Source organism: Hyla sarda, chromosome 12 (genome assembly GCF_029499605.1).
Source record: "Hyla sarda isolate aHylSar1 chromosome 12, aHylSar1.hap1, whole genome shotgun sequence".
Taxonomy (NCBI): domain Eukaryota; kingdom Metazoa; phylum Chordata; class Amphibia; order Anura; family Hylidae; genus Hyla; species Hyla sarda.
In genome coordinates, this window is record NC_079200.1 from 67,479,854 (window position 1) to 67,506,964 (window position 27,111).

General features: G+C 40.5%; 1 protein-coding gene across 7 annotated transcripts; it reads right to left on the reverse strand.

The window, feature by feature from the left end:
• Positions 1 to 1,194: 1,194 nt before the first annotated feature.
• TNFRSF6B (TNF receptor superfamily member 6b) lies at positions 1,195 to 20,220 on the reverse strand. 7 transcript variants are annotated; one of them, XM_056548765.1, is made up of 4 exons: positions 20,170 to 20,220; positions 12,065 to 12,145; positions 3,261 to 3,636; positions 1,195 to 1,680 (listed from the first exon to the last, which is right to left on the reverse strand). In XM_056548765.1, exons 2-4 carry the CDS (start codon positions 12,104 to 12,106, stop codon positions 1,406 to 1,408), a joined length of 693 nt encoding a protein of 230 aa, XP_056404740.1. In that variant the 5' UTR covers positions 12,107 to 12,145; positions 20,170 to 20,220; the 3' UTR covers positions 1,195 to 1,405. The 7 variants fall into 7 exon arrangements, with proteins under 7 accessions (XP_056404740.1, XP_056404743.1, XP_056404742.1 ...); XM_056548768.1 differs by lacking the exon at positions 20,170 to 20,220 and having other exon boundaries at positions 3,261 to 3,428; positions 3,522 to 3,636; positions 12,065 to 12,218; XM_056548767.1 differs by lacking the exon at positions 20,170 to 20,220 and having other exon boundaries at positions 1,195 to 1,617; positions 12,065 to 12,218.
• Between the last annotated feature and the right edge of the window lie 6,891 nt (positions 20,221 to 27,111).

Sequence of the window (27,111 nt, forward strand, 5' to 3'; positions counted from 1 at the left end):
ACGAATGACTGCTCCGTGCCTGAGATCCAGGCAGGAGCAGTCAAGCGCCGATAATGCTGATCACAGGCGTGTTAATACACGCCTGTGATCAGGATGAGAGATCAGTGTGTGCAGTGTTATAGGTCCCTATGGGACCTATAACACTGCAAAAAAAAAGTAAAAAAAAAAGTGTTAATAAAGGTCATTTAACCCCTTCCCTAATAAAAGTTTGAATCACCCCCCTTTTCCCATAAAAAAAATAAAACAGTGTAAAAAAAAAAATAATAAACATATGTGGTATCGCCGCGTGCGTAAATGTCCGAACTATAAAAATATATCATTAATTAAGCCGTACGGTCAATGGCGTACGCGCAAAAAAATTCCAAAGTCCAAAAAAGCGTATTTTGGTAACTTTTTATAACATTAAAAAATGAATAAAAAGTGATCAAAAAGTCCGATCAAAACAAAAATCATACCGATAAAAACTTCAGATCACGGCGCAAAAAATGAGTCCTCATACCGCCCCGTACGTGGAAAAATAAAAAAGTTATAGGGGTCAGAAGATTACATTTTTAAACGTATAAATTTTCCTGCATGTAATTATGATTTTTTCCAGAAGTACGACAAAATCAAACCTATATAAGTAGGGTATCATTTTAACCGTATGGACCTACAGAATAATGATAAGGTGTCATTTTTACCGAAATATGCACTGCGCAGAAACAGAAGCCCCCAAAAGTTACAAAATGGCGTTTTTTTTTCGATCTTGTCGCACAATGATTTTTTTTTCCGTTTCACCGTGCATTTTTGGGTTAAATGACTAATGTAAAGTTAGAATTGGCGACGCAAAAAATAAGCCATAATATGGATTTTTAGGTGGAAAATTGAAAGGGTTATGATTTTTAAAAGGTAAGGAGGAAAAAACGAAAGTGCAAAAACGGAAAAACCCTGAGTCCTTAAGGGGTTAAGTGGACAAAAAAAGTGTTTTTTGTCCTTTTATTTGGGCAAAATCTGTGACAAGGCCCAAACAAAGCTTCCAGTACAGATGTCAACTTAGCATTCTATTCATGAACGAGAAAGATCAGGATGAACTGGAGTCAGTGTGAAAGACTTGATTATTATGTAAATTAATTAAAACCAAAAGGAAGACATATGAAAAACCTTGTTAGGAAAATATTGACTATTTTATACAAAATAGAACATCAGTGTATTCAATAGCTGAGGGGGAAGGTTATAATAAATTAAGGGACTATAAAAGGTAACATAGATGTGGCAGTGATGCGTTATAAAAGTGTTACAAAAATGTTTAAAAAATTTCCTGAAATCACTCAAAACAAAGTTTCTTAAACACAACATTATACTAAGTACAGTTCTATGTTATAGTCCGTTCCTAGACGAGGCATGAGGTACGGCTGCTTCTCCGACCTCACGATTCTTCCTTCAGTAAGAATTTCTTTCTGAGCTTTTTTTCTAGACCGGATATCTTGGCTTCTTGTAAGAAAACCAGAAGTCGTGGGAGCAGAGGGAGACCTGGGTCACGGTTTTTAAACTCTCTTAAGAGATTACGGATCCTTCTCTGGCTTATGGGTTTCCTTCCTTTGTGGTTATTAATTTTGAATTCCAGTCGCTGTAGGGTGGCTGTCGAAATATTCAGTTTCAAAATAAAATCTATTACCAGCTTGTCACAGGCTTCATCTGTGGCTAAAATATAGAGAAAAACAGGCTCAGAAACAAGTCATGCCTCGCCTCTCAACAATTCTACTGCAGCTATATAGGAAAAGGTCAGGGCTATCTTCCAACTATTTAAAGAGGACCTGTGGCCATCCCCCCCCCCCCCCCCCCCCCCCCGCCAAACAAATTAGATGTTTTTTTTTTTTTTATCAACTGGTGCCAGAAAGTTAAACAGATTTGTAAATTACTTCTATTAAAAAATCTTAATCCTTCCAGTACTTATTGGCTGCTGAATACTACAGAGGAAATTATTTTATTTTTGGAACACAGAGCTCTCTGCTGAAATCAGGACCACAGTGCTCTCTGCTGACATCTCTGTCCATTTTAGGAACTGTCCAGAGCAGCATATGTTTGCTATGGGGATTTTCTCCTACTCTGGACAGTTTTTAAAATGGACAGAAATGTCAGAGTACTGTGCTCGTGATGTCAGCAGAGAGCACTGTGCTCGTGATGTCAGCAGAGAGCTCTGTGTTCCAAAAAGAAAATAATTTCCTATGTAGTATTCAGCAACTAATAAGTACAGGAAGGATTAAGATTTTTTAATAGAAGTAATTTACAAATCTGTTTAACTTTCTGGCACCATTTGATTAAAAAAAAAGAAAAAAGGTTTCCACCGGAGTACCCCTTTAATCCACCCTCACGTTTCAGAGATATGAGGGTTTATAATATGTCTGATAAAGTATGTCAGGAAATAAGTCAGATAGGTGTGAACTTAATTTTAAGGAAGTGATTATGAGGTGATGGGTGGGATTTTATAGTCAGATGGTGTGAATGTTGTACCTTGAGGGGCATGTATGTCTAATAAACACCATCTGACTGTATAATCCCACCCATCATCTGATATTAATTTAAATTATTAAAATGAAGTCCATGCCCATCTAACAATTCTCTGAAAATATAAACCCTCACATTTTAGCAACAGGAAGGTGTATCAAGAAACTTAAAAAAATGTGATCCGGGTACCCTAAGCAATTTAATGGTCCTCATTTTTGGGTTGACCACAGGTCCCTTTTAAAGGGGTACTTTTTTTTAAATCAGCTGGTGCCAGAAAGTTAAACAGATTTGTAAATTACTTCTACTTAAAAATCTTAATCCTTCCAGTACTTCTCAGCTGCTGTATGCTCCAGAGAAAGTTATTTTCTTTTTGAATTTCTTTTCAGTCTGACCACAGTGTTTTCTGCTGACACCTGTGTCCATGTCAGGAACTGTCCAGACCAGGAGCAAATCCCCATAGCAAACCTCTCCTGCTCTGGACAGTCCCTGGCATAGACAGAGGTGTCAGCAGAGAGCACTGTGGTCAGACAGAAAAGAAATCCAAAAAGAAAAGAACTTCCTCTGTAGTATACAGCAGCTGATAAGTACTGGAAGGATTGAGATTTTGAATAGAAGTGATTTACAAATCTGTTAAAATTAATGGCACCAGTTGATTTAAAATAAAAATAAGAAATGTCCCCAGAGTACTCCTTTAAGTGCTTCAATCATGCTTTACACTGCAGTTCTGTCTACTCAGCTATGTGTATAGGCACACGCGTACCAGGAAGATCACTCACCTTCATCTTGTACAGCATCTTGAAAATTACACTGCAGATCTTTGACGCAGTAGTGGCCGTTGTGGTGGTAGCCAGGCTGGCACTCGCATACCCTGTTGTGTGTTGAATTGCACTTGTCTTTCACTTGCTCTCCTTCCTGACAGATGACATTGCAGAATCGGCACTTGTCTAGGTAATGCCAATACTGGGTATAATGCTCATCTGGGCACACTTGGCATACTGTTTGATGTTTAGAGGAGCAATGTTTGGCCACATACGTACCAGGTGGACACTTCTGACACATAACTGTCATGCCAGACTCATCTGTCCATTCATAAGTGGGAGTTGAGATGGCCACTGCTGCTGCAAAGGTTACAAGGAATAGTATCACCACAACCTGCAGGACAAAAAAAAAAGACAACTCTTCAAAATCCCCCAAATGATCTGTCATTCCTTAACGAATGGAATTACAGCAGAGGTAAAGGATTAAATGTCTGCAGTAAATCACCTGCGAGAAACTACCCACCTGCTTGGAGAGACAGCGTTATTTAGTGTAAAGTAAGGGAATTTCTGTCTCGGAATTTGGGGGTACAGAAGTAGAAGAAAAAAATAAGAAATACAATCCTATATGCATGAAGACACTTACACTTCCAGGATATGACACTAGGTCATTACGTAGTAGTGGTAGGTGGTATCATCATATATGGAGAAGGATGCAAGTCGTAGTAGCGATGATGATGTTAAACCGCTGTTTGTTTGCAGGATCTTCTTCTCCTATAGATTATCCGCCGAAGTGGAAGCGATATGTTTTGGAATAGAACAGGAGAAAGCCCCGGCCAGCGGAGTCTCTACCATTCCGTTTCCCGCTTGAAGGTAGCTGTTCTGTGACGTCACTACGGAACAAGTGTGAGAACGGAAGAGCATCCAATGCATTTCAAAAGCATCCGGCTTCCTTCATTGGGGATGTTGCCGATTGTTCCTAATGGATTTTTATACCTCCAGGTACAAGTGTTTCTCGCTATGCCAATTCTGTGGATCCTATGCAGATTGCATGACATGCTACCATATTTTTAAATCACTATTTAGCCCATACGGCACTAATGTGTTTAATTTAAAGATCCATTTACTTTCAGTCCTTGATATAGTGGATTGAGGTTTGTCCTGTAAAGGTTTAGAAAGGGGGTGTCCTTCAAAACTTCTGTTTACATTATAGATATGTTCCCCTATTCTTTTAGAGAGGGTTCTTTTTGTTCTCCCTATATAGGTCTTTTTATTACAAAGACATATAATTGCGTAGATAATCCCTTTTGTATTACAACTGATGTTTTTTTTCTTTTCTTTTCACAAGTTTGATCGTGATTCTTCACTGTTAGGATCGGAGTTCTATTGTTCATAGTTCTACATGCCTTGCATGTGCGGCAAGCATAAGATCCGGATCTCTGGGGTAAAAAGTGAAACGATGTATGTTTGTATATAGCTAGATATTTTTGTTGTAAGTGCAATTTTATTACCAATATTCAGACTTTTCCTTAAAATAAACGAAGGTATTGTCCAATGTTCCTTTACTAATCTTTTTAATAGGAAACTATGTTTAGTGTATGTAGTGATAATTGGTATCTTTAATGTTTCTTCCTGTATATTAACCACGTTCTCTATTTTTTCCTTATTAGTTCTAGTAATGGCTGTAAATGTTGGCACCCCTGAAATTTTCAAAGAAAATGAAGTATTTCTCACAGAAAAGGATTGCTGTAACACATGTTTTGCTATACACATGTTTATTCCCTTTGTGCGTATTGGAACTAAACCATAAAAGGGAGGTAAAATGCAAATTGGACATGTCACCAATGTCACCAAACTCCAAAAATGGTCTGGACAAAATTATTGGCACCCTTTCAAAATTGTGGAAAAATAAGATTGTTTCCAGCATGTGATGCTCCTTTAAACTCAACTGGGGCAAGTAACAGGTGTGGGCAATATAAAAATCACACCTGAAAGCAGATAAAAAGGAGAGAAGTGCACTTAGTCTTTGCATTGTGTGTCTGTTTGCCACACTAAGCATGGACAACAGAAAGAGAAGAGAACTGTCTGAGGACTTGAGAACCAAAATTGTGGGAAAATATCAACAATCTCAAGATTACAAGTCATCTCCAGAGATCTAAATTTGCCTTTAGCTACAGTGCCATGGGTTTCAAACTTCTTGATAATGTTGCGCACTGTGGACAATCTCCCTGGGCGTGGACAAAAGAGAAAAATTGATGAAAAGGTGTCAACGCAGGATAGTCCGGATGGTGGATAAGCAGCCCCAAACAAGTTCCAAAGATATTCAAGCTGTAATGCAGGGTCAGGTAGCATCAGTGTCAGCGTGAAGTATCCTTCAACATTTAAATGAACTGCTATGGCAGGAGACCCAGGAGGACCCCACTGCTGAGACAGAGACATAAAAAAGCAAAATTACATTTTGCCAAAATGAACTTTATTAAGCCAAAATCCTTCTGGGAAAATGTCTTGTGGACAGATGAGACCAAGATAGAGCTTTTTGGTAAAGCACATCATTCTACTGAAAACAGAATGAGGCCTACAAAGAAAAGAGCACAGTACCTACAGTGAAATATGGTGGAGGTTCAATGAAGTTTTGGGGTTGTTTTGCTGCCTCTGGCACTGGGTGCCTTGAATGTGTACAAGGCATCATGAAATCTGAGGATTACCAACAGATTTTGTGTCGCACTATACAGCCCAGTGTTAGAAAGCTGGGTTTGTGTCTGAGATCTTAGGTCTTCCAGCAGGACAATGACCCCACACATACGTCAAAAAGCACCCACAAATGGATGGTAAAGTGCTGGAGAGTTCTGGAGTGGCCAGCAATGAGTCCAGATCTAAATCCCATTGAACACCTGTGGAGAGATCTTAAAATTGCTGTTGGGAAAAGGCGCCTTCCAATAAGAGACCTGGAGCAGTTTGCAAAGGAAGAGTGGTCTAACATTCCGGCTGAGAGGTGTAAGAAGCTTATTGATGGTTATAGGAAGCGATTGATTTCAGTTATTTTTTCCAAAGGGTGTGTAACCAAATATTAAGTTAAGTGTGCCAATTTTGTCCAGCCCATTTTTGGAGTTTGGTGTGACATTATGTTCAATTTGCCTTTTTTCCTCCCTTTTTTGCCATAGTTTCCTATTAAACAGAATAGTAAAGAAACATTGGAAAAACTGATAGGGTTGTGGGTGAATTACTACCAAAAATACCTCTGTTTATTTTCAGGAAAAGTCAGAATATTGGTAATAAAATTGCACCTACAACAAAAATTCCAGCTACACACAAACATACATCGTTCACTTTTTATCCCAGAGATGCGGATTTTATCCTTGCTGCACATGCAAGGCATGTAGAACTATGAAGAATAGAACTCCGATCCTAACAGTGAAGAATCACGATCAAACTTATGAAAAGAAAAAAAACACATAAGTTGCAATACAAAGGGGGTTATCTACGTAATTATATGTCCCTGTAATAAGACCTATATAGTGAGAACAAAATAAATCCTCCCTAAAAGAATAGGGGAACAGGTCTATAATATAAACAGAAGTTTTGAAGGACACCCCCTTTCTAAACCTTTACATTTCTGGGACAAACATCAATCCACTAGAAAAGATGCAACAAACGCGTTGATGCTCTTCTCTTCTCACACTTATTCCGTAGTGACGTCTCAGGAACATTTGAATCAAACAGTTACCTTCCAGTGGGAAACGGAATGGTAGAGACGCCGCCGGCGTTCTGTTTCCAAACATAATGCTTCCACTTCAGAGTATAATCTATAGGAGAAGAAGATCCTGCAAACCAACAGAGGTTTAAAATCATCATCACTACTACGAGTTGAATCCTTCTCCATATATGAAGATACTCAAGTAACAACATAGTATCACATCCTGGAAGTGTAAATGCCTTTATGCATATGTTTTTTCGTCATCAACACATATATAGTCTCCAACATATACTTCAATAGCTCTGCTCGAAGTCTTATAGAGCACTAGGTATTTTTCACATATCATTTGTCTCCTTTTTTATACGGTTACCAGAGAACCATATACATATACTGATAGCAGCCCCAAGGACTCCTGTGGAAGCGCTGGTATTTTATTTCTATTTTTCTAACAAATACAATCCCCCCTGTTGCCAGCTCCATTCCTGAAACCCTTAGCAGTCAGCTGTAGGAAAGGAATGAGGTCTTACATATTTGGGGCCTCCCAGAACAATATCCACACTAAAAGGTGGATGGCAATTAGAAGGGGTCATGCTTTTTAGGGAGGAAGTCTCCTTTAGAAATCCTTTAAAATATTAAAAATGGAAAAAAGCTTATTAGGATCTCCCTCGTATTTGTCAAAGTAGATAGAATGTCTCAGATGATGTCAAACGAGAACCTCTTGGCCCTTCTCCACTCTGCTGTTGAGAAGGGGGATCGAGAAACCTCGATTAACCTTCCATGCTGCAGATTGTGGTCAATGCTGACGTGAACATAGAGCAGGGAAAGCAAAAAGGGGAGAAAGGTAGTGTGCTACTAAAGGTCAAAGGGATTCCTTGTGATGTGTTCTTAAGTGCCCAGGGTCTACAAAGGGTTACTGCTGCATTAACAACCCCTATTAAAGTGTGGTTACTATGATGCTCTTGGTACTCATAGGATTTTGCAAGGAAAAGCCGTGACCAGCTAGGCTTGACTCCTGCAGCAGCTGCTGTGTAGCATTACACGGCGGCCCTTCACATCATTGGCCGTCAATGCACTACAAGAACAGCTGAAAACCTTGGTATCTACAGTTCATATGCAGACTTATTTATCTCCATGTATGAGCAATCTGATCAAACAGTCTCGTACAAGAGTATGACTGCAGCATCAGACTGTGCAGTTTCTTTATAATCTGTAACTATAGAGACATATTTTATCTATATATGGCGCCAACCTATTCCACAGCGCTATACAGAGTTTGAGATTTAAAGCATGCAAATGTTGCCCTTGTCACTACTTCTGGAATGGAAAGATATTTCTGGTGATCCAGTACACCATAGTAAATAATTTTATAGTCCTTGATGTCACAATTTCAAAATCCAACACATAATCAACATCAATTAGAATAAAAAGTAACTTTTAATTGAGATGTACTAAAATTAGTATATAAACACAGTACGCAAATAGAACACAAAACATAAAGAGGGTAGAGGTAACAGGTGAAACCCTAATAGATTCCCTACCTAATTCAAATCCTAACAACTAAGTGAGGGACAAGGGTTAGGGAAATAATTACAATATGTACAATTGGTACAAAAATATATCAACCTCTCTGGCCAACGCGTTTCTCTCCCAGGTTGAGGGGAGTTCATCAGGGATGAGAGGATAATATTCACAATTCACTTAGTGCACAACAAATGCAGAATCATATACAAAAGATGCAAAAACCAATAATAACAATAATTAAATGATGATACATAGGTCCGGGTCCGTCAGTGTTAAGTACCGGTCATATATGTGAGTCTGTTAGTGTCTGGTCAACATATATACACATACATTATCATAGCAGTATTACTATGCAATGTTAGTAAGATAATAGTTTGACTCCAGTGAGAGAGGATGATGTTCTATTCAAGATACAAGCAGATACACCCCTATGTAGGATAAGGGTATTCAATTAAGACCACCAACAGCACACTCTGTTCCTGATATTAAAGCAGATCACAATTTTACAGACTCCTAAAGGTAATCCCAGTTAAGTATAGGGTGTAGTGGTATTGGTGTGGTCAGGCACTGATGTACTTCCACAGGGTAGGTAAAGTACTGATAGTCACAAATGGGACCAAAAAACCATTAGGGCAGGTATGGATAGATAACCACTAGATAAAGATAGTCCAAGAAGGTTCAAGAGACGAAATAGATAATGAATAGCCCAGACCTGGTGTTTGTGGATGAAAAGCCTGGACCACGTTGGACGCCGGTGTCCGGCGTCCAACGTGGTCCAGGCTTTTCATCCACAAACACCAGGTCTGGGCTATTCATTATCTATTTCGTCTCTTGAACCTTCTTGGACTATCTTTATCTAGTGGTTATCTATCCATACCTGCCCTAATGGTTTTTTGGTCCCATTTGTGACTATCAGTACTTTACCTACCCTGTGGAAGTACATCAGTGCCTGACCACACCAATACCACTACACCCTATACTTAACTGGGATTACCTTTAGGAGTCTGTAAAATTGTGATCTGCTTTAATATCAGGAACAGAGTGTGCTGTTGGTGGTCTTAATTGAATACCCTTATCCTACATAGGGGTGTATCTGCTTGTATCTTGAATAGAACATCATCCTCTCTCACTGGAGTCAAACTATTATCTTACTAACATTGCATAGTAATACTGCTATGATAATGTATGTGTATATATGTTGACCAGACACTAACAGACTCACATATATGACCGGTACTTAACACTGACGGACCCGGACCTATGTATCATCATTTAATTATTGTTATTATTGGTTTTTGCATCTTTTGTATATGATTCTGCATTTGTTGTGCACTAAGTGAATTGTGAATATTATCCTCTCATCCCTGATGAACTCCCCTCAACCTGGGAGAGAAACGCGTTGGCCAGAGAGGTTGATATATTTTTGTACCAATTGTACATATTGTAATTATTTCCCTAACCCTTGTCCCTCACTTAGTTGTTAGGATTTGAATTAGGTAGGGAATCTATTAGGGTTTCACCTGTTACCTCTACCCTCTTTATGTTTTGTGTTCTATTTGCGTACTGTGTTTATATACTAATTTTAGTACATCTCAATTAAAAGTTACTTTTTATTCTAATTGATGTTGATTATGTGTTAAATGTTGCCCTTGGTCATATTCAAGCCCAGAAAGCCTCTACTGCAAGGCCACAGTGCTAACCACTACATATAGGTTTTCTTAGGAGCTGTAGACACAAAAGAGCAAGGGATTTTTTTTTTTTAGTTAGGACTGTTTGCTAAATTGCTTAAGGCATTAGTGTCAACATGCAAAAACTTTTGACATGTCGTCCTGACATGTCAAAAGATTAGATCGCAGTGGGTCAAAGTCCTAAAATCCTTGATGGACAGCTGATACCTTATCTGGTTTTTAGTCACGAGTGCAATGGCTCTCAGGACTGAGACGTGGTGTGATTTAAACTTTTGACATGTCTGGACAACATGTCAAAGGATTTTACAAATGACAGTAAGAATTGCTTTTCAAAGCTGTCCATAGTCTTTAATTTCTTGCTCTGAGCTATAAAAAAGGGTGCATTCACATCACGTTTTGTAGTTACGGTGACCAGATCAGGCTGGGATACAGGAGCACCCGGTTTTGAAATTTCCCAGCCGAATCTCATTCATTTAAATGAGCCAACCGGTGTCAGATAGTGACTCCGGTCAGTTCACTTTTGCCCTGTACCTGGTTTTGTGGCTGGACTGAAAACCGTGGTATGCTATGGTTTTCAGTCCAGCCACAAAACTAGATAGGGGGCAAAAATTAGTCGACTGGAGTCACTATGTGACTCTGGTAAGATCATTCAAACGAATGAGATTTGGCACCAGTCCGGCTGGGATACGGGAGCACTGTTTTTAAAATTTCCCTGCCGGATCTCACAAACGTGGTGTGAATGCACCTTTACACGGATCCATGGTCCATAGTTCCTTCTTTCATTGCTGCATTGGTGACGGCGCATATCTAAGTGGTCCTAGCCCTGATTGAATCAGCCAGCGCTGCTGTGAATGGAATGTTTGGCCAGAATTTTTCCAGGAGGATATTTTGTAGTGTGAATGCGCCCTAACACTAAGGTAGCAGAAAGTCAGTCAGACTCTGACAGCTTTATCTCATCCTTTCCAGCTATATGATAACATTATGGTAGGACATTTCTGATGAAAACTTGCCTTATTTGAAATCAGGAAATTAATTAACAATTTTAAAAAAATGAAATCCGTACAAAGGTGTCAATAGCTTTAAATGAGCCCTGTCATTAAAGGAGTAGTCCAGTGGTGACCCAGTGGTGAACAACTTATCCCCTATCCTAAGGATAGGGGATAAGTTTGAGATTGCGGGGGTCCGACCGCAGGGGCCCCCTGCGATCTCCTGTACGGAGCCCCGACAGCCCGCGGGAAGGGGGCGTGTCGACCTCGGCCTTCGGCAATCTCCGGCTCTGCCATAGAGATGTATTGAGGGGGCGTGTCGGCCGCCGCTTCGTGCGGGGGTCGACACCCGCTATCTGGCCGGAGAGCCTGGCCCCCGTACAGAGAGATCGCAGGGGGCCCCAGCGGTCGGACCCCCCGCGATCTCAAACTTATCCCCTATCCTTAGGATAGGGGATAATTTTTTCACTACTGGACTACCCCTTTAAAAAAAAAAAAAAAAACATTTTAGATATGTCGTAGAGACATATGAAAAGTTTTGTTCGGTCGAGGTCTGGGTGTTCAGACCGCTGCCAATTGCAAGATATGTTGAAAAATGTATTAGAGAGACAAGTACGTGTTAACTTTAGATGCATCGGTGCAAAAAAAAAAAGGTTTGTTACAAAGGTGTTTTTACAGAAACCGATCATTGCTTGCATATCTAAGAAAAAATTATATTTAGATATGTATGCTATATCTATCTACAAACACACACATCATGGTAAGACATTCTACTTTGCACTGAATCACTTACAAGCCACTTTCCCATTAGACTTGTCTCAGATCAGAACAACCTCCCTTAGCTACAGCCGTCTGAAATGTACGTTGGGAATTGTAGTTCTGCGTCAGCTGGAGAACATCATCATTTGGTACATTATGAGAAGGTGCCCTCCTTACCTGGATTCTGCTGGAGCAGTACATCTTGTTGCTATCAGTCATTCGTCCTCATCTCAGGTGACAGGTGGGGAGTGGTACCTGCTGCAGTAAGAAGTCATCTTAAGTATATGTACACAACTCTTCCCCCAACAATAACCCCTTCATTCCTGAGAGATGTCAGACAGAGCCTGTCCTCATCCTGCCTCTACAGACACATATCCCAGCACTGCACTCACTTCCTATGTGCACTGCTCTCACTTTACATCCCTCCCCCTGTACTCCTCTCCCCTCAGCCGGGGCTGTTCTCACCTTTGGTGATCTAGAGTGTTTGGTGAGCCCCTGATTGTTATATACAGTCCCTTCTCCCCCGTGCACATGGTTATGATGATGAGTCACTGGGAATGTCCCAAATGTGTAACGTAATAATAAGTGTCACAAATACAAAGTGATATGACCTAGACAGGAGAAAGATACAAAAGGTGCTCCATTTGTTTACACGAGCTCATCTCGTGCCTTTGCCGCCCACTGCCTCCTAGATTGTAAACTCTTTGTATCACCTGTTTCCTCAGATTGTAAGCTCTTGGGAGCAGGGCTCACTCCTGTTGTCTGAATGGTTTATTACCCGTTACTTTGTATTGTAAAGTGCTGTGCAATATGTGAGTGCAATATAAATGAAAATGATTTAAAGATATAAAGAAGACAGACAGTGAAAAATACATCAAATAATAGATATGATAGAAGAGAGAAGATAAATAGACAGATTGGCAGATATGAGAGAATATAGATAGAAGAGAGAGACAGAGAGATTTATTGTCAGCAAGAGGACACCAGCCAAGACTTTGATCCAGGAACCAGAATTCACAGTAAAAATGTATGAAAAAGACAGTTATGAGAGAGAAACAGAACAATAGATGAGCAAAACAGATAAGAGAAAGAAAGAGTAAATCATTACTTTGCAATAGTAGATAGGAAATAGATGGATTGATTGATTGGGAAGATTTTTAAGTTCTGTGAAATCTCTCTAAAAGACCGCGAGGGGCATCTATCATTGTAGGTGTAGATGAAGTATATTTGTACACCTTTCTGTGTGCTGGTAATGTGTAGATGCACTAAATTTATTAAGTGGTCATAGGGAATTTGATACATTTTGTGCAGGTAGACATTTCCTACAATTTTACTCTACACACACACACCAAAAAGCTAAGCTAAGACTGGTGTATCTTTTTGATGGTGTTTGTGCAAAAATTTGCGACATATTTGAAAAGACACAGTAGATCAATTCATTACCACTGCAAAAGACTAACCCTTAACAGCTGGTCCGTACACTCTTTGGGGGAGATTTATCAAAACCTGTGCAGAGGCAAAGTTTCCCATAGCAACCAATCAGATCACTAACATTCTTAACAAGGCATCTGAAAAATGAAAGAAGCGATCTGATTGGTTGGTATGGGCAACTTTGCCTCTGCACAGGTTTTGATAAATCTCCTCCTTCATGTTTTTAAAGTGTAAACCAAAAAGTCGCTAAAGAGAGACGAAAATGCTGCGCAGTGGCAGCTGTGTGACAAATATACACATAAAAACAGCTGTAAACACAATGATGAATTCCCCCTCATATCTTTAAAGGGCTACTCCACTGCCTCGGCGTTCGGAACATTTTGTTCCAAACGCCGAGTGCGGGAACCCTCAGCTCGTGAAGTAACGACCAAGCACTATGTTCACAGCTGTTTTTATGTGTATAAAAATATTAAATGTTCCGAATGCTGAGGCAGTGGAGTACCCCTTTAAGAAGACCACCCAAAATTTTTGTGATGAATTTCAGTCCATCATACATTTCCAGTGTTTTTTTTTTTTTTTAAGACCCCACCCCATAGAAGCATATGTATATATATGCAATTCTAGGTGGTTTTAAAGGTTTCACAGTACTTCATCATCCTGAGCGGACTATGTAAAAAAAAAAAAAAAAAAAAAAAAAAAAAAAAAAAAAATACTATTGACATGACTCAGCTCTTTAGTAATGACCATAATAATGAAATGAAAGATAAAAATCCTTAAACTATTTAGATTTCTACGATGATCTAACGTAGCAAACACTTGATATTATAAAACCCCAAACTGCGTAATCAGAGACTTCAGAAGTGCCAGGATTTACATTTCCAGGATTCTTTCAAGAAAATGACATTTACAGAATAGATAAAATGAACAAAATCTGTAAATATTGCTAAAGAAAGAGTAAAAGTACTGAGTTTCATTGGCCGACACTATTAGAGTACATTCACATGGGCCATGTGAAGCGCCACAGCTCTCTCAGTCGTTGGCAGCATAGGGTGCCACCCTTTGACCTTAATGGGTGCTTCAGACCTGAAAAGAAGTCACATGTTACTTGTTTTCAACCCGTTTCTCTCTCCCCCCCCTTTTGAAGTTATCATTGATGTTTTGAGCAGTGACAAATCTGCATCTAAAAGCCTATGTGAACATACCTTTAGAAAGTGGACAGTGGATGGTAATGCACTCCATTATATTTATTAGCAAGGGCACAAAATCATGTTTTCACTTTAACCCCTTAAGGACCAGCCCATTTTACACCTTAGGACCAGAGCGTTTTTTGAACATCTGACCACTGTCACTTTAAACATTAATAACTCTGGAATGCTTTTAGTTATCATTCTGATTCCGAGATAGTTTTTTCGTGACATATTCTACTTTAACATGGTGGTAAATTTTTGTGGTAACTTGCATCCTTTCTTGGTGAAAAATCCCCAAATTTGATGAAAAAATTTGAAATTTTGCATTTTTCTAACTTTGAAGCTCTCTGCTTGTAAGGAAAATGGATATTCAAAATAATTATTTTTTTGATTCACATATACAATATGTCTACTTTATGTTTGCATCATAAAATTGACATGTTTTTACTTTTGGAAGACACCAGAGGGCTTCAAAGTTCAGCAGCAATTTTCAAATTTTTCACAAAATTTTCAAACTCACTATTTTTCAGGGACCAGTTCAGGTTTGAAGTGGATTTGAAGGGTCTTCATATTAGAAATACCCCATAAATTACCCCATTATAAAAACTGCACCCTCCAAAGTATTCAAAATGACATTCAGTAAGTGTTTTAACCCTTTAGGTGTTTCACAGGAAAAGCAGGAAAGTGAAGGAGAAAATTCAAAATCTTCATTTTTTACACTCGCATGTTCTTGTAGACCCAATTTTTTTATTTTTACAAGGGGTAAAAGGAGAAAATGTATACTTATATGTGTAACCCATACCTCATATGTCTATTTAAAGTGTTCGGCGGGTGCAGTAGAGGGCTCAGAAGCGAAGGAGCGACAAGGGGATTTTGGAGAGTACGTTTTTCTGAAATGGTTTTTGGGGGGCATGTTGCATTTAGGAAGCCCCTTTGGTGCCAGAACGGCAATAACCCCCCACATGGCATACCATTTTGGAAACTAGACCCCTTGAGGAACGTAACAAGGAATTAAGTGAGCCTTAATACCCCACAGGTGTTTCACGACTTCTGCATATGTAAAAAAAACATTCACTAAAATGTGCGTTTCCCCCCAAATTTCAAATTTTTGCAAGGGTTAATAGCAGAAAATACCCTGCATACTTTGTAACCCCATCTCTTCTGAGTATGGAGGTACCCCATAAGTTGACCTGAAGTGCACTACGGGCGAACTACAATGCTCAGAAGAGAAGGAGTCATATTTGGCTTTTTGAGAGCAAATTTTGGTCGGGGGGCATTTCGCATTTAGGAAGCCCCTATGGTGCCAGAACAGCAAACCCCCCCCCCCCACATGGCATACCATTTTGGAAACTAGACCCCTTGAGGAACGTAACAAGGAATAAAGTGAGCCTTAATACCCCACAGGGGTTTCACGACTTTTGCATATGTAAAAAAAACATTTTTTTCACTAAAATGTGTGTTTCCCCCCAAATTTCACATTTTTGCAAGGGTTAATAGCAGAAAATACCCCCCTAAAATTCGTAACCCCATTTCTTCTGAGTATGGAAATACCCCATGTGTGGACGTCAAGTGCCCTGCGGTCGAACTACAATGCTCAGAAGAGGAGGAGCGCCATTGAGCTTTTGAAGAGTGAATTTGTTTGGAATGGTAGTCAGGGGCCATGTGCGTTTACAAAGCCCCCCGTGGTTCCAGAACAGTGGACCCCCCACATGTGACCCCATTTTGGAAACTACACTCCTCACAGAATATAATAAGGGGTGCAGTGAGTATTTACACCCCACTGGCATTTGACAGATCTTTGGAACAGTGGGCTGAGCAAATGAAATATTTAATTTTTCATTTTCACGGACCACTGTTCCAAAGATCTGTCAGACACCTGTGGGGTGTAAATGCTCACTGTTTCCCTTATTACATTACGTGAGGGGTGTAGTTTCCAAAATGGGGTCACATGTTGGGGGGTCCATTGTTCTGGCACTATGGGGGCTTTGTAAACACACATGGCCTTCAATTCAGGACACATTTTCTCTTCAAAATCCCAATGGAGCTCCCTCTCTTCTGAGCATTGTAGTTCGCCAGCAGAGCACTTTACATCCACATATGGGGTATGTTCTTACTCAGAAAAAAATGGGGTTACAAATTTTGGGGGGCTTTTTTTTCCTATTTTCCCTTGTGAAAATGAAAAATTTAGGGTAACACCAGCATTTTAGTCAAAAAAAATATTTTTTTTCATTTTCCCATACAACTTTAACGAAAATTTGTCCAACACCTGTGGGGTGTTAAGGCTCACTATACCCCTTGTTACATTCCGTAAGGGGTGTAGTTTCCAAAATGGGGTCACATGTCGGTATTTATTTTTTTGCGTTTATGTCAGAACCGCTGTAAAATTAGCCACCCCTGTGCAAATCACCAATTTAGGCTTCAAATGTACATAGTGCACTCTCACTCCTGAGCCTTGTTATGCGCCCACAGAGCATTTTACGCCTACATATGGGGTATTTCTATACTCAGGAGAAATTGCGGTAAAAATTTTGGGGGTCTTTTTTTTCCTTTTACCTCTTGTGAAAATAAAAAGTAAAGGGCAACACCAGCATGTTAGAGTAAAAATTTTTTTTTTTTTTACACTAACAGGCTGGTGTAGACCCCAACTTTTCCTTTTCATAAGGGGTAAAAGGAGAAAAAGCCCCCCAAAATTTGTAGTGTAATTTCTCCCGAGTACGGAAATGCCCCATATGTGGCCCTAAACTGTTTCCTTGAAATACGACAAGGCTCCGAAGTGAGAGAGCGCCATGCGCATTTGAGGACTAAATTAGGGATTGCATAGGGGTGGACATAGGGGTATTCTACGCCAGTGATCCCCAAACAGGGTGCCTTCAGCTGTTGCTAAACTCCCAGCATGCCTGGACAGTCAGTGGCTGTCCAGAAATGCTGGGAGTTGTTGTTTTGCAACAGCTGGAGGCTCTGTTCTGGAAACACTGCCGTAAAATACATTTTTAATTTTTATTGGGGGGACAGTATAAGGGGGTGTATATGTAGTGTTTTACCCTTTATTATGTGTTAGTGTAGTGATTTTAAGGTACATTCGCACTGGCGGAGGTTTACAGTGAGTTCCCTGCTAGGAGTTTGCGCTGCGGCAAAATTTGCCGCAGCTCATACTTGAAGCAGAAAACTTACTGTAAACCTGCCCGTGTGAATGTACCCTGTACGTTCACATGGGGGGGCAAACCTCCTGCTGTTTCAAAACTACAACTCCCAGCATGTACTGACAGACCATGCAGGCTGGGAGTTGTAGTTTTGCAAAAGCTGGAGGCACACTGGTTGGAAAACCTTCAGTTAGGTTCTGTTATCTAACTCAATATTTTCCAACCAGTGTGCCTCCAGCTGTTGCAAAACTACAACTCTCAGCATGTACTGATCACCGAAGGGCATGCTGGGAGATGTAGTTATGCAACAGCTGGAGGGATCGCAACTACAACTCCCAGCATGCTGGGATTTGCAGTTTTGCAACATCTGGAGAGCTACAGTATAGAGACCACTGCAAACTGTGGCCCACCAGATGCTGCAAAACTACAAATCCCAGCTTGCCCAGACAGCAAACAGTTGTGTGAGCATGCTAGGAGTTGTAGTTTTGCAAGATCTGGAGGGCTATAGTTCAGAGACTACCATATAATGGTCTCAAACTGTAGCCCTCCAGCTGTTGCAAAACTACAACTCCCAGCATGCCCAAACAGCTGTCTGGGCATGCTGGGAGTTGTAGTTTTGCAACATCTGGAGTGCTACAGTATAGAGACCACTATATAGTGGTCTCGGACTGCAGACCTCCAGATGTTGCTAGGCAACTTACCAGTTTCCGTCGGATCCAGGGAGCCGTCCTCTTCTGCTGCACGACATCGCCGCTCGCCGATCTGCGACACCGATCGTCGCCCGCAGCCTCCGCAGATCGGTAAGTGGACTTCGGCGCCGGTCCTCTGTCGTTTCCCCGTTCTGCCCCGCCTATTGTGGGTGGGCAGGACAGGGAAAATGAAAGTTAACCCCCCGCCCCCGATCTGCTATTGGTGGTCGCGTCTAGACCACCAATAGCAGGGATAGGAGGGGTGGTACCCCTGCCACCTCACTCCTATCTCTTCAGGGGGATTGTGGGTGACTTAGACACCCGCGATCCCCCTTATATTCCGGGTCACCATAGACCCGTAAGGACCCGGAATCGCGCAAATTGCAAGTGTGAATTCACTTGCGATTTGCGCCGATCGCCGACATGGGGGGGGGGGTCTGATGATCTCCCTGGGCATTTTCGCGGGGTGACTGCTGATCGATATCAGCAGTCACCCTGGTCCGGCCCCCGTCCGGCGGGGACCGAAATTCCCACGGACGTATGAGTACGTGCCTGGTCCTTAAGACCCAGGGTGCAGGGACGTTCTCATACGTGCTTGGTCCTTAAGGCGTTAAGATACAAGTACCACATCTGCCAGACCAACTTCTCTTTCCTGGTACTCCAAGACCTTTGGAAGTTTTAATGCAGTGCTGACACTTGTTCATTCATATAATTTAATATATAGTATCAACTAAAAGACTGAAATAATCCTGGAAAACGTGATACAATGTCTTGTGAGTAGGAGCAGAGTCATTTTATCATCATTGGGCATATTTTTCAGATAGTGGAAAAATACCTTGTGCAATATGTGGCAGAAATTCCAGAGGTAGCCTTAAGATGTGCCAAATATTAACTATTTTGACTGTGTTTTTAAAGTGTATCTCTCATGCAAAAAACTTCTGACATGTAACCTGTTTATATTTCGGTATCGGTGGGAGACACTGGAGGGTAGGGTCAGCAGTCAACTCACTAACAGTGGAGGGTGAGGTCAGTGGAGTCATCAGTAGACGATGGGATCAGCAGAAGAGTCATCTCATGATCCCTATATAAACCTGTTTTTATATTTATTTTTCCATGACTAAGAGTGTAAAGAGCACTTGAAACGTGTCACTGCTGTATCTAAAGGAGGCCAAATGAAGCAGGAGACCACAAAAAAGTTCTGGAGCCATCACTCTGTTCATCACTGGCTGATGTGTCTTGTTTGTTTTGCCAGCGGTCAGCAGTTTTATAGGGTGAAATAAAGTGATTTTTTTTCAATGATACTTTTTCCTAGCATTCTTTTCAATGTTTGCATACTTATTTCTATTTTCATTGTGCATTCCTATAAAGTACTAGATTTTACTCCCGATATATTTTAGATTTTTTTAATGGTGGTTATGTGGGTGTGATATAATAGTGGTGCCACCCCACCTTTTCCTCTCCCTATTTCCTCTAGCATTATGCTGGTTCTAATGTACCTCGTCTGACATGCGTTTCATGAAAGAAAGTTTTTTTACCTACACATCCACGCTGGAAATTTATTTTTTCTTGCCACACACCTGTCCTTACATGCAGTCAAGTGAACAGAAAGCATAATAACTCTACATACAGACACTTGTTGGAGTTTGGTGGATTTAAACTGTAAAATGAAGCCCATTGACCATTTCCTGTCCATTATCTTCAAATCAATGATACTGACATGAAGTGCATAGAACCTGTATAAGGGCAGTACCTCGTTTTTAGTGACCCTCCTTGCGGGTCCGCAAATAGTATCCTTGATCAAACGGCCACTCACCTTCCATAAAAAGAAAATTTACCTATGAATCCTATCTGTGGGGTATCATGTGCTGTGAAGAAGCTGCTTGGCCCGGGGGGATGGAATTTGGCAGAAGAGGGGCAACCTGTCCTTCAGGAGACAAATGAAAAGTTTAAAGAAAAAAAAAAGACCCTTTGTTGTCCAGGCACTGGTTTTCTCTGAAGGATTCCAATTACATTTTCCAAAATCCAGAGTGGACTTGTTTATTGTATAGTAGCATAATAAAATAAAGAACAATAACACGTTTCAGGGGATATGTCCTCTTCTTCAGATTGTCATAAGCACCACTGGGCCAAGCATGCTTAAATAGTTAAAATGGATGTCAAACCACATGGTAGGAGGGTTACAGTTCAAAGGTCACATAACATACAATCCATCTATACATAAAGTAAACAGTATATTTAAAACAATTTGGATCAGGATTTGTAAATAGCCCATATATATCAAACATATAAAAACCATACAAAAATAGATAGTCAGCAATTAGATAAAGAGAAACAATTGTAGGGGTATGTGAAAACAAGACTGAAAAATATTGCAAAGCTAGGCTAGGAAATGAAACAAAAACATATGTACTTTACTAGACAGGCAAGAAGCACAGGTCTGGTCAAGTTACGCTATCAAAACAAAGGACTGCTACAAATAATAAATAAAACGTGTTGCTATGAAGGAGGACTCGTGACTTCTGCAATCAGACTTCATCCCGTTTATATGCCTGCTCATCCCAGCAACGCTTTCAACTAAGTTTAGTCAGACTTGCTTTGCTTGCCCTCCCCCTATAAGATTATAGAGGTAGGGGGACATGCCTCTTGAAATGCGTCATTTAAAAAAAAATAAAAAAAAAAAAGGATGCTACAATAAACAAGTTCACCATGGATTTCTTTATTATTGTGATAAACAGGGCCTGGGCAACAAAGGATCTTCTTTGTTCAAACTCTTGAAGTGCATAGATCCTGCTAAAGGGCCTTTACAGAGATAAACGAAGTAGGAATAACAAAATTATTAACTACATCAAAAACAAAAAATGACTATGATAAATAATTACCTGCGGCTGTTGGATTCAGCATATTCATAAGGAGGTGCACCCATCTGCTGCCCAGAGCCCTGCCCTTAGAAAACGACACTAGCTTAGAGCTAGCATAGATTTTTGCTATAGTTCCAGCCAGTTACTAGCATAAAGTATAGTAAATCTGTTGGGCTGTAGGCCCACATTATTTACATAAAGCCCCTTTACATAAAGGATGATAAATTCCTTTCATTATTCCACTTCTATGAATTTATACCTAACTAATAAAACTAAAATGAAGTACATACTACAAATGCTAAATTTGGTCTAGATAAGACCACCCCTTTATCCAGACCACATTTCCTGTAAGACCACTCTCAGAGAAGACCTCTTTTCAATGCAATTGTGGGTGGTCATCTTAAAATGGTCACACTATAAACAAAAATTTACAAACCCAAATACAAGCATGAATTTAATAAAAGTGATTAACATTTCTCAAACTGTATTAGAAGTAAAATTTATATTTTCTGCTGTTACATAAATTACATGAATGAAGTTACATTAATTATGATACAAGTTATTATGATAAAAGTTATATTCTTTATTGGGCTTTCAACGGAGGAGATGATTTTATTTTTCATGGTTAAAGGTGTACTCAGCTGGAAAACTTTTTTTTTTAATGCCAGAAAGTTAAACCAGAACCTGATGCAAGAAAGTTAAACAGATTTGTAAATTACTTCTATTTAAAAATCTTAATGCTTCCAGTACTTATCAGCTGCTGTATACTACAGAGGAAGTTTTTCTTTTTGAATTTCTTTCCAGTCTGACCACAGTGCTCTCTGCTGACACCTCTGTCCATGTTAGGAACTGTCCAGAGCAGGAGCAAATCCTCATAACAAACCTCTCCTCCTCTGGACAGTTCCTGACATGAACAGAGGTGTCAGCAGAGAGCACTATGGTCAGACAGAAAGGGAATTCAAAAAGAAAAGAACTTCCTGTGGAGCATTGTAGTACTGGAAGGATTAAGACTTTTTAATAGAAGTAATTTACAAATCTGTTTAGCTTTCTGCCACCAGTTAATAAAAAAAAAAAAAGTTTTCTAGCAGAGTACCCCTTTAACCCCTTAAGGACATGTGCCGTAAATGTACGGCGCTGCATAGTGTCACTTAGCGTACATTTACGGCGCGGCTGTGATGCATGCACAGGAGATGTGCTCGCTTCATTCCCGTCGGGTTCCGGCGGCTGTCATCAGCCGCGGACCCGCAGGTAATGGCGGACATCAGGGATTGCGCTGATGCCTGCCATTAACCCCTCAGATGATGTGATCAATACAGATCACGGCATCTGCTGCACTTATAATGCCACGGGGATCAGATCAGCCAAGATGGCGGAAGGAGGTCCCCTCACCTGCCTTCGTCCATCACGGCATCTGCGGCAGTGCGGCACTTATAATGCCGTGGGGATCAGATCAGCCAAGATGGCGGACGGAGGTCCCCGTGATTGCTATAAATAGTTTTTAAAGTAAAAAAAAAAAAAAAAGGGAAAAATCCCCTCCCCTAATAAAGTTTAAAATCACCCCTTTTCCCCATAATAATACAAAAAAGCATAAAAAAATTAAAATAAAAAAATATTTGGTATCGCCGCGTTCGTAAATGTCCGAACTATAAATATATAATGTTAATGATCCTTTATGGCGTAAACGTAATAAAATAAAAAAAATAAAAGTTTTCCAGCGGAGTACCCCTTTAGGAAATTTTTTGTCATCAAACTGCAAATTTTTTTTAATAAAAAGCGATCATAAAGTCACATATACGCAAATGTGGTACCAAAACAAACTACAGATCATGGCACAAAAAATTAGCTCGCACACCCCTGAATACAGAAAAATAAGAAAGTTAGAGGTGGTCAAAATAGGGCAATTTTAAACATACTGATTTTGTTAAAAAAAAAGAGTTTGAAATTTTTTAACAGTGCAATAATAGAAATGTATGTAACCGTGTATCATTTTAATTGGATTGGCCCAGAGAATAAAGAAAACATGTGATTTTTACCGCAAAGTATACAGCGTGAAAACGAACCCCCCCCCCCCACTTTGCAAAATTATGATTTTGGTTTAAATTTCCTTACACAAATAATTTTTTTTGGGGGGGGGGGGGGTTACCATACATTTTAGGGTAAAATGAGTGATGTCATTACAAAGTACATCTGGTCACACAAAAAACAAACTCTCATATACGTCTGGGAATGGAAATATAAAAGAGTTATGAATTTTAGAAGGGGAGGAGGAATAAACGAAAACGCATAAATAAAATTGGCCTGGCCCTTAAAGGGGTACTCCGCCCCTGGCATCTTATCCCCTATCCAAAGGATAGGGGATAAGATGTTAGATCGCCGCGGTCCCGCTGCTGGGGACCCCGGGGATCGCCGCTGCAGCACCCCGCTATCATTACTGCGCAGAGCGAGTTTGCTCTGTGCGTAATGACGGGCGATACAGGGGCCGGAGCAGCGTGACGTCATGGCTCCGCCCCTCATGACATCACGGCCCATCCCCTTAATGCAAGTCTATGGCAGGTTGCGTGACGACTCCCATAGACTTGTATTGACAAGGGCGGGCCGTGACGTCACGAGGGGCGGAGCCGTGACATCACTATGCTCCGGACCCTGTATTGCCCGTCATTATGTGCAGAGCGATCTCTCTCTGCGCAGTAATGATAGCGGGGTGCTGCAGCAGCGATCCCCGGGGTCCCCAGCAGCGAGACCCCGGCAATCTGACATCTTATCCCCTATCCTTTGGATAGGAGATAAGATGTCTAGGGGTGGAGTACCCCTTTAAGGTCAAAATGGGCTGTGTTCTTAAGGGGTTAATATAAAAAATCAAAAGGGATATGTTTTCAGCCACATTTATGTACCGTAACACGGGCCATAGAAAAGAGAGTTGTTTCTAGTAAAAGGCACCTATTTTCCTTGTTCCGGACAACCCCTTTAAATTCTTGACTTAATTAGTGAAAAACCCAGTAAAAACCCAGAGCAAAAATTACCCAAGATTCCCGGTAATGCTAGTAAACCTGATCCCATGCAGTACACAGCTCCATTGTTTTAAAGCTATAATAAAAACTAAAGTGTAGAAAATTTGACCAGTTGCCCATAGGAACCAATCACATATCTTTTTTAAATTTTTAATGGGCCTTTGAAAAATAAAATCAGCGATCCGATTGGTTGCTATGGGCAACTGTCAACATTTTCTTTGCACAGGTTTTGATAAATCTCCCCCATTGTGTATATGTTCCAGCTTCACTTCCAAATGTACAATCGCTACTTATAGGTCAAATAAAAATATAGGATAGTTAAATTAACTCTAAACTATGTTACGGCCCCTCCCGTAGGCTTGCATTGAAGGGCGGAGCGTGACATCACACGGGGGCGGAGGCGTGACGTCACACGCCGCCGGCCCCGCGGTCGACTGTAATCAGACCCGAAGTGAACCTTTAAGTAAAGGTTACGTTTTAATGGTTGTTATATCATTTGCTGAATAGTGAGGTCCTTGTCGGTGAATTAATGTCAATATACCTCTCCTTTGCTATATCATATTATCTATTTTTTGGTCGGTGACTTTCTGCAGCATGTTGAGCAAGACCATACAGCGGTTTCACATGACCAGTTCCACTCAGAACAGAGGTCACCATGGTCAAACAAAAATATGTTAAGTACACATGCTTAACGTCATATTCAGAGAGTACATTTGGGAAATAGACGTATTTGTGCTGCCTGTATAGCTGCAGGAGTAGGGGTCAGCCTGTCAGTGCCCAACCTTACACCGTACACTGCATCAAATTGGTTTGCGTGGCTGTCGTCCCTGAAGGAAGCCTCTTCTAAAGATGATACATAAGAAAGCCTGTAAACAGTTTGCTGAAGACAAGCAGACTAAGGACATGGATTACTGAAACCGTGTCCTGTGGTCCAATGAGACCAAGATACAAACATATTTGGTTCAGATGGTGTCAAGCATGTGTGGTGGCAACCAGGTGAGGAGTACAAACACAAGTGTGTCTTGCTTACAGTCAATCATGGTGGTGGAAGTGTCATGTTCTGGGGCTGCATGAATGCTGCTGGCACTGGGGAGCTACAGTACATTGAGGGAACCATGAATACCAACATATACTGTGACATACTGAAGTAGAGCATGATCCCTCCCTCCAGAGACTGGGGCACAGGGCAGCATTCCAGCATGATACCAAACCCAAACACACCAAGACCACCACTGCCTTGCTGAAAAAACTGAGGGTAAAGGTGGTAGACTGGCCAAGCATGTCTAAAAACGTAAACCCTATTAGGCTAAGTTTCCAATTGTTTTTTTTGGGGGGGGGGGGGAGGGGGGGTGCCAAATCTGCCGCATGGTGGTTTTTCGGCCAAAAATGCTGCCAGATGTTAGCTGTAAATCAATGAGAAATTGCAAAATACTTTTTCCACTTGGGGTTATTCAGTTTGGCGTTTTTTTTACTCTTTTTTTTTTTTTTTAGCTCATTGGCGGTTTTGCAAAGTCGCAGCATGTTGAGCCAATGAAATTTTTCTCCCATAGAAGTCTATGGGAGTTTAAAAAAAAGCCAAGAAAGACGACATGTGGGTTTTAACTTTGGCGTTTTTGCAGACGGTTTTTATTCTTTTTTGGACTTTTTGGACCATTAAAAAAAATATAAAAAAGACACAGTAGTGATGAAAAATATTGTATCTAACGAAATTTATCTTTCTTCTAACTATATTTTTTATTAATTTTTAAAACAAGAATGAATTTATGTGTGCGGGCAGGGCACAAAAATTTAGCCGACAATAATAAAAATTTAGTGTGTGCGTCTTTTTTCACATTTTTTTTTTATGGTCCCCTGCACTGCCGTATATATATATATATATATATATATATATTATATATATTTATATATATACACACACCTATTCATATTTCCCACAGAGCTGTGATTGGCCAGATGGTCCCAGACAATCACAACTCTCTGTGGGAAATATGAATATGTGTATATATACGTCAGTGCAGGGGACCATAGAAGAGCGGCCGCATCTATACATTATACAGGAGGATCACAACGAGTGTCAGGAGTGACATCCGCTGTAATCTTTCCTTAAAGGGGTTCTCCCTTGTTTATACAGTTTTTTGTTATTATGTTTGTGTGTTATGTGTGTTTAAGTATGTGTTTTTTGTGTGTGTTGTGATTATGTATATATGTATTTTCTTACCTTGTGTGAAGATCCGGAAGCTGGCCCCTTTTTCTTCCAGTGGCTTGCTGTGTAACCTCGGCCTCCGCCATGTTGTGTTCGGTAAGTGGGATGTCGGGGGGGGTGTTCTTGCTTCTGTCCTTCCTATCTTCTGACGTCCGAGGCAAATCTTTTCTTCCTGTTTCTTCCGTGGCTCAGCGACGAATCTGCGGCCTCTTCCGGCGCATGCGCAGGTAGTTTTTTAAATTTTTTTACCAATAAAGTTTTTTTGTCTAATTGACAAACTGTCTGCGCATGCGCGAGTATGCAAGTGCTACGCTAACAGCGTAGCGTACGTTAGGTCTACGCTAATAGCGTAGCTTCGCGCAAGCGCAGACAGTTTGTCAATTAGACAAAAAAACTTTATTGGTAAAAAAAAACATAATCACAACACACATAAAAAACACATACTTATACACACATAACACACAAACATAATAACAAAAAACAGTATACACAAGGGAGAACCCCTTTAACTGCAGGTACTACTACTCCCAACATGGAGCACACTCTGCTCCATGCTGAGAGCTGTAGTACCTGCATTAATAGATCGCAACAGGTGTCAGAAGTTACACTTGCTGCGATCTGTCTATTAATGCAAGTACTACAACTCCCAGCATGGAGCAGAGTGTGCTCCATGTTTAGAGTAGTAGTACCTGCAGTTAAAGGAAAACT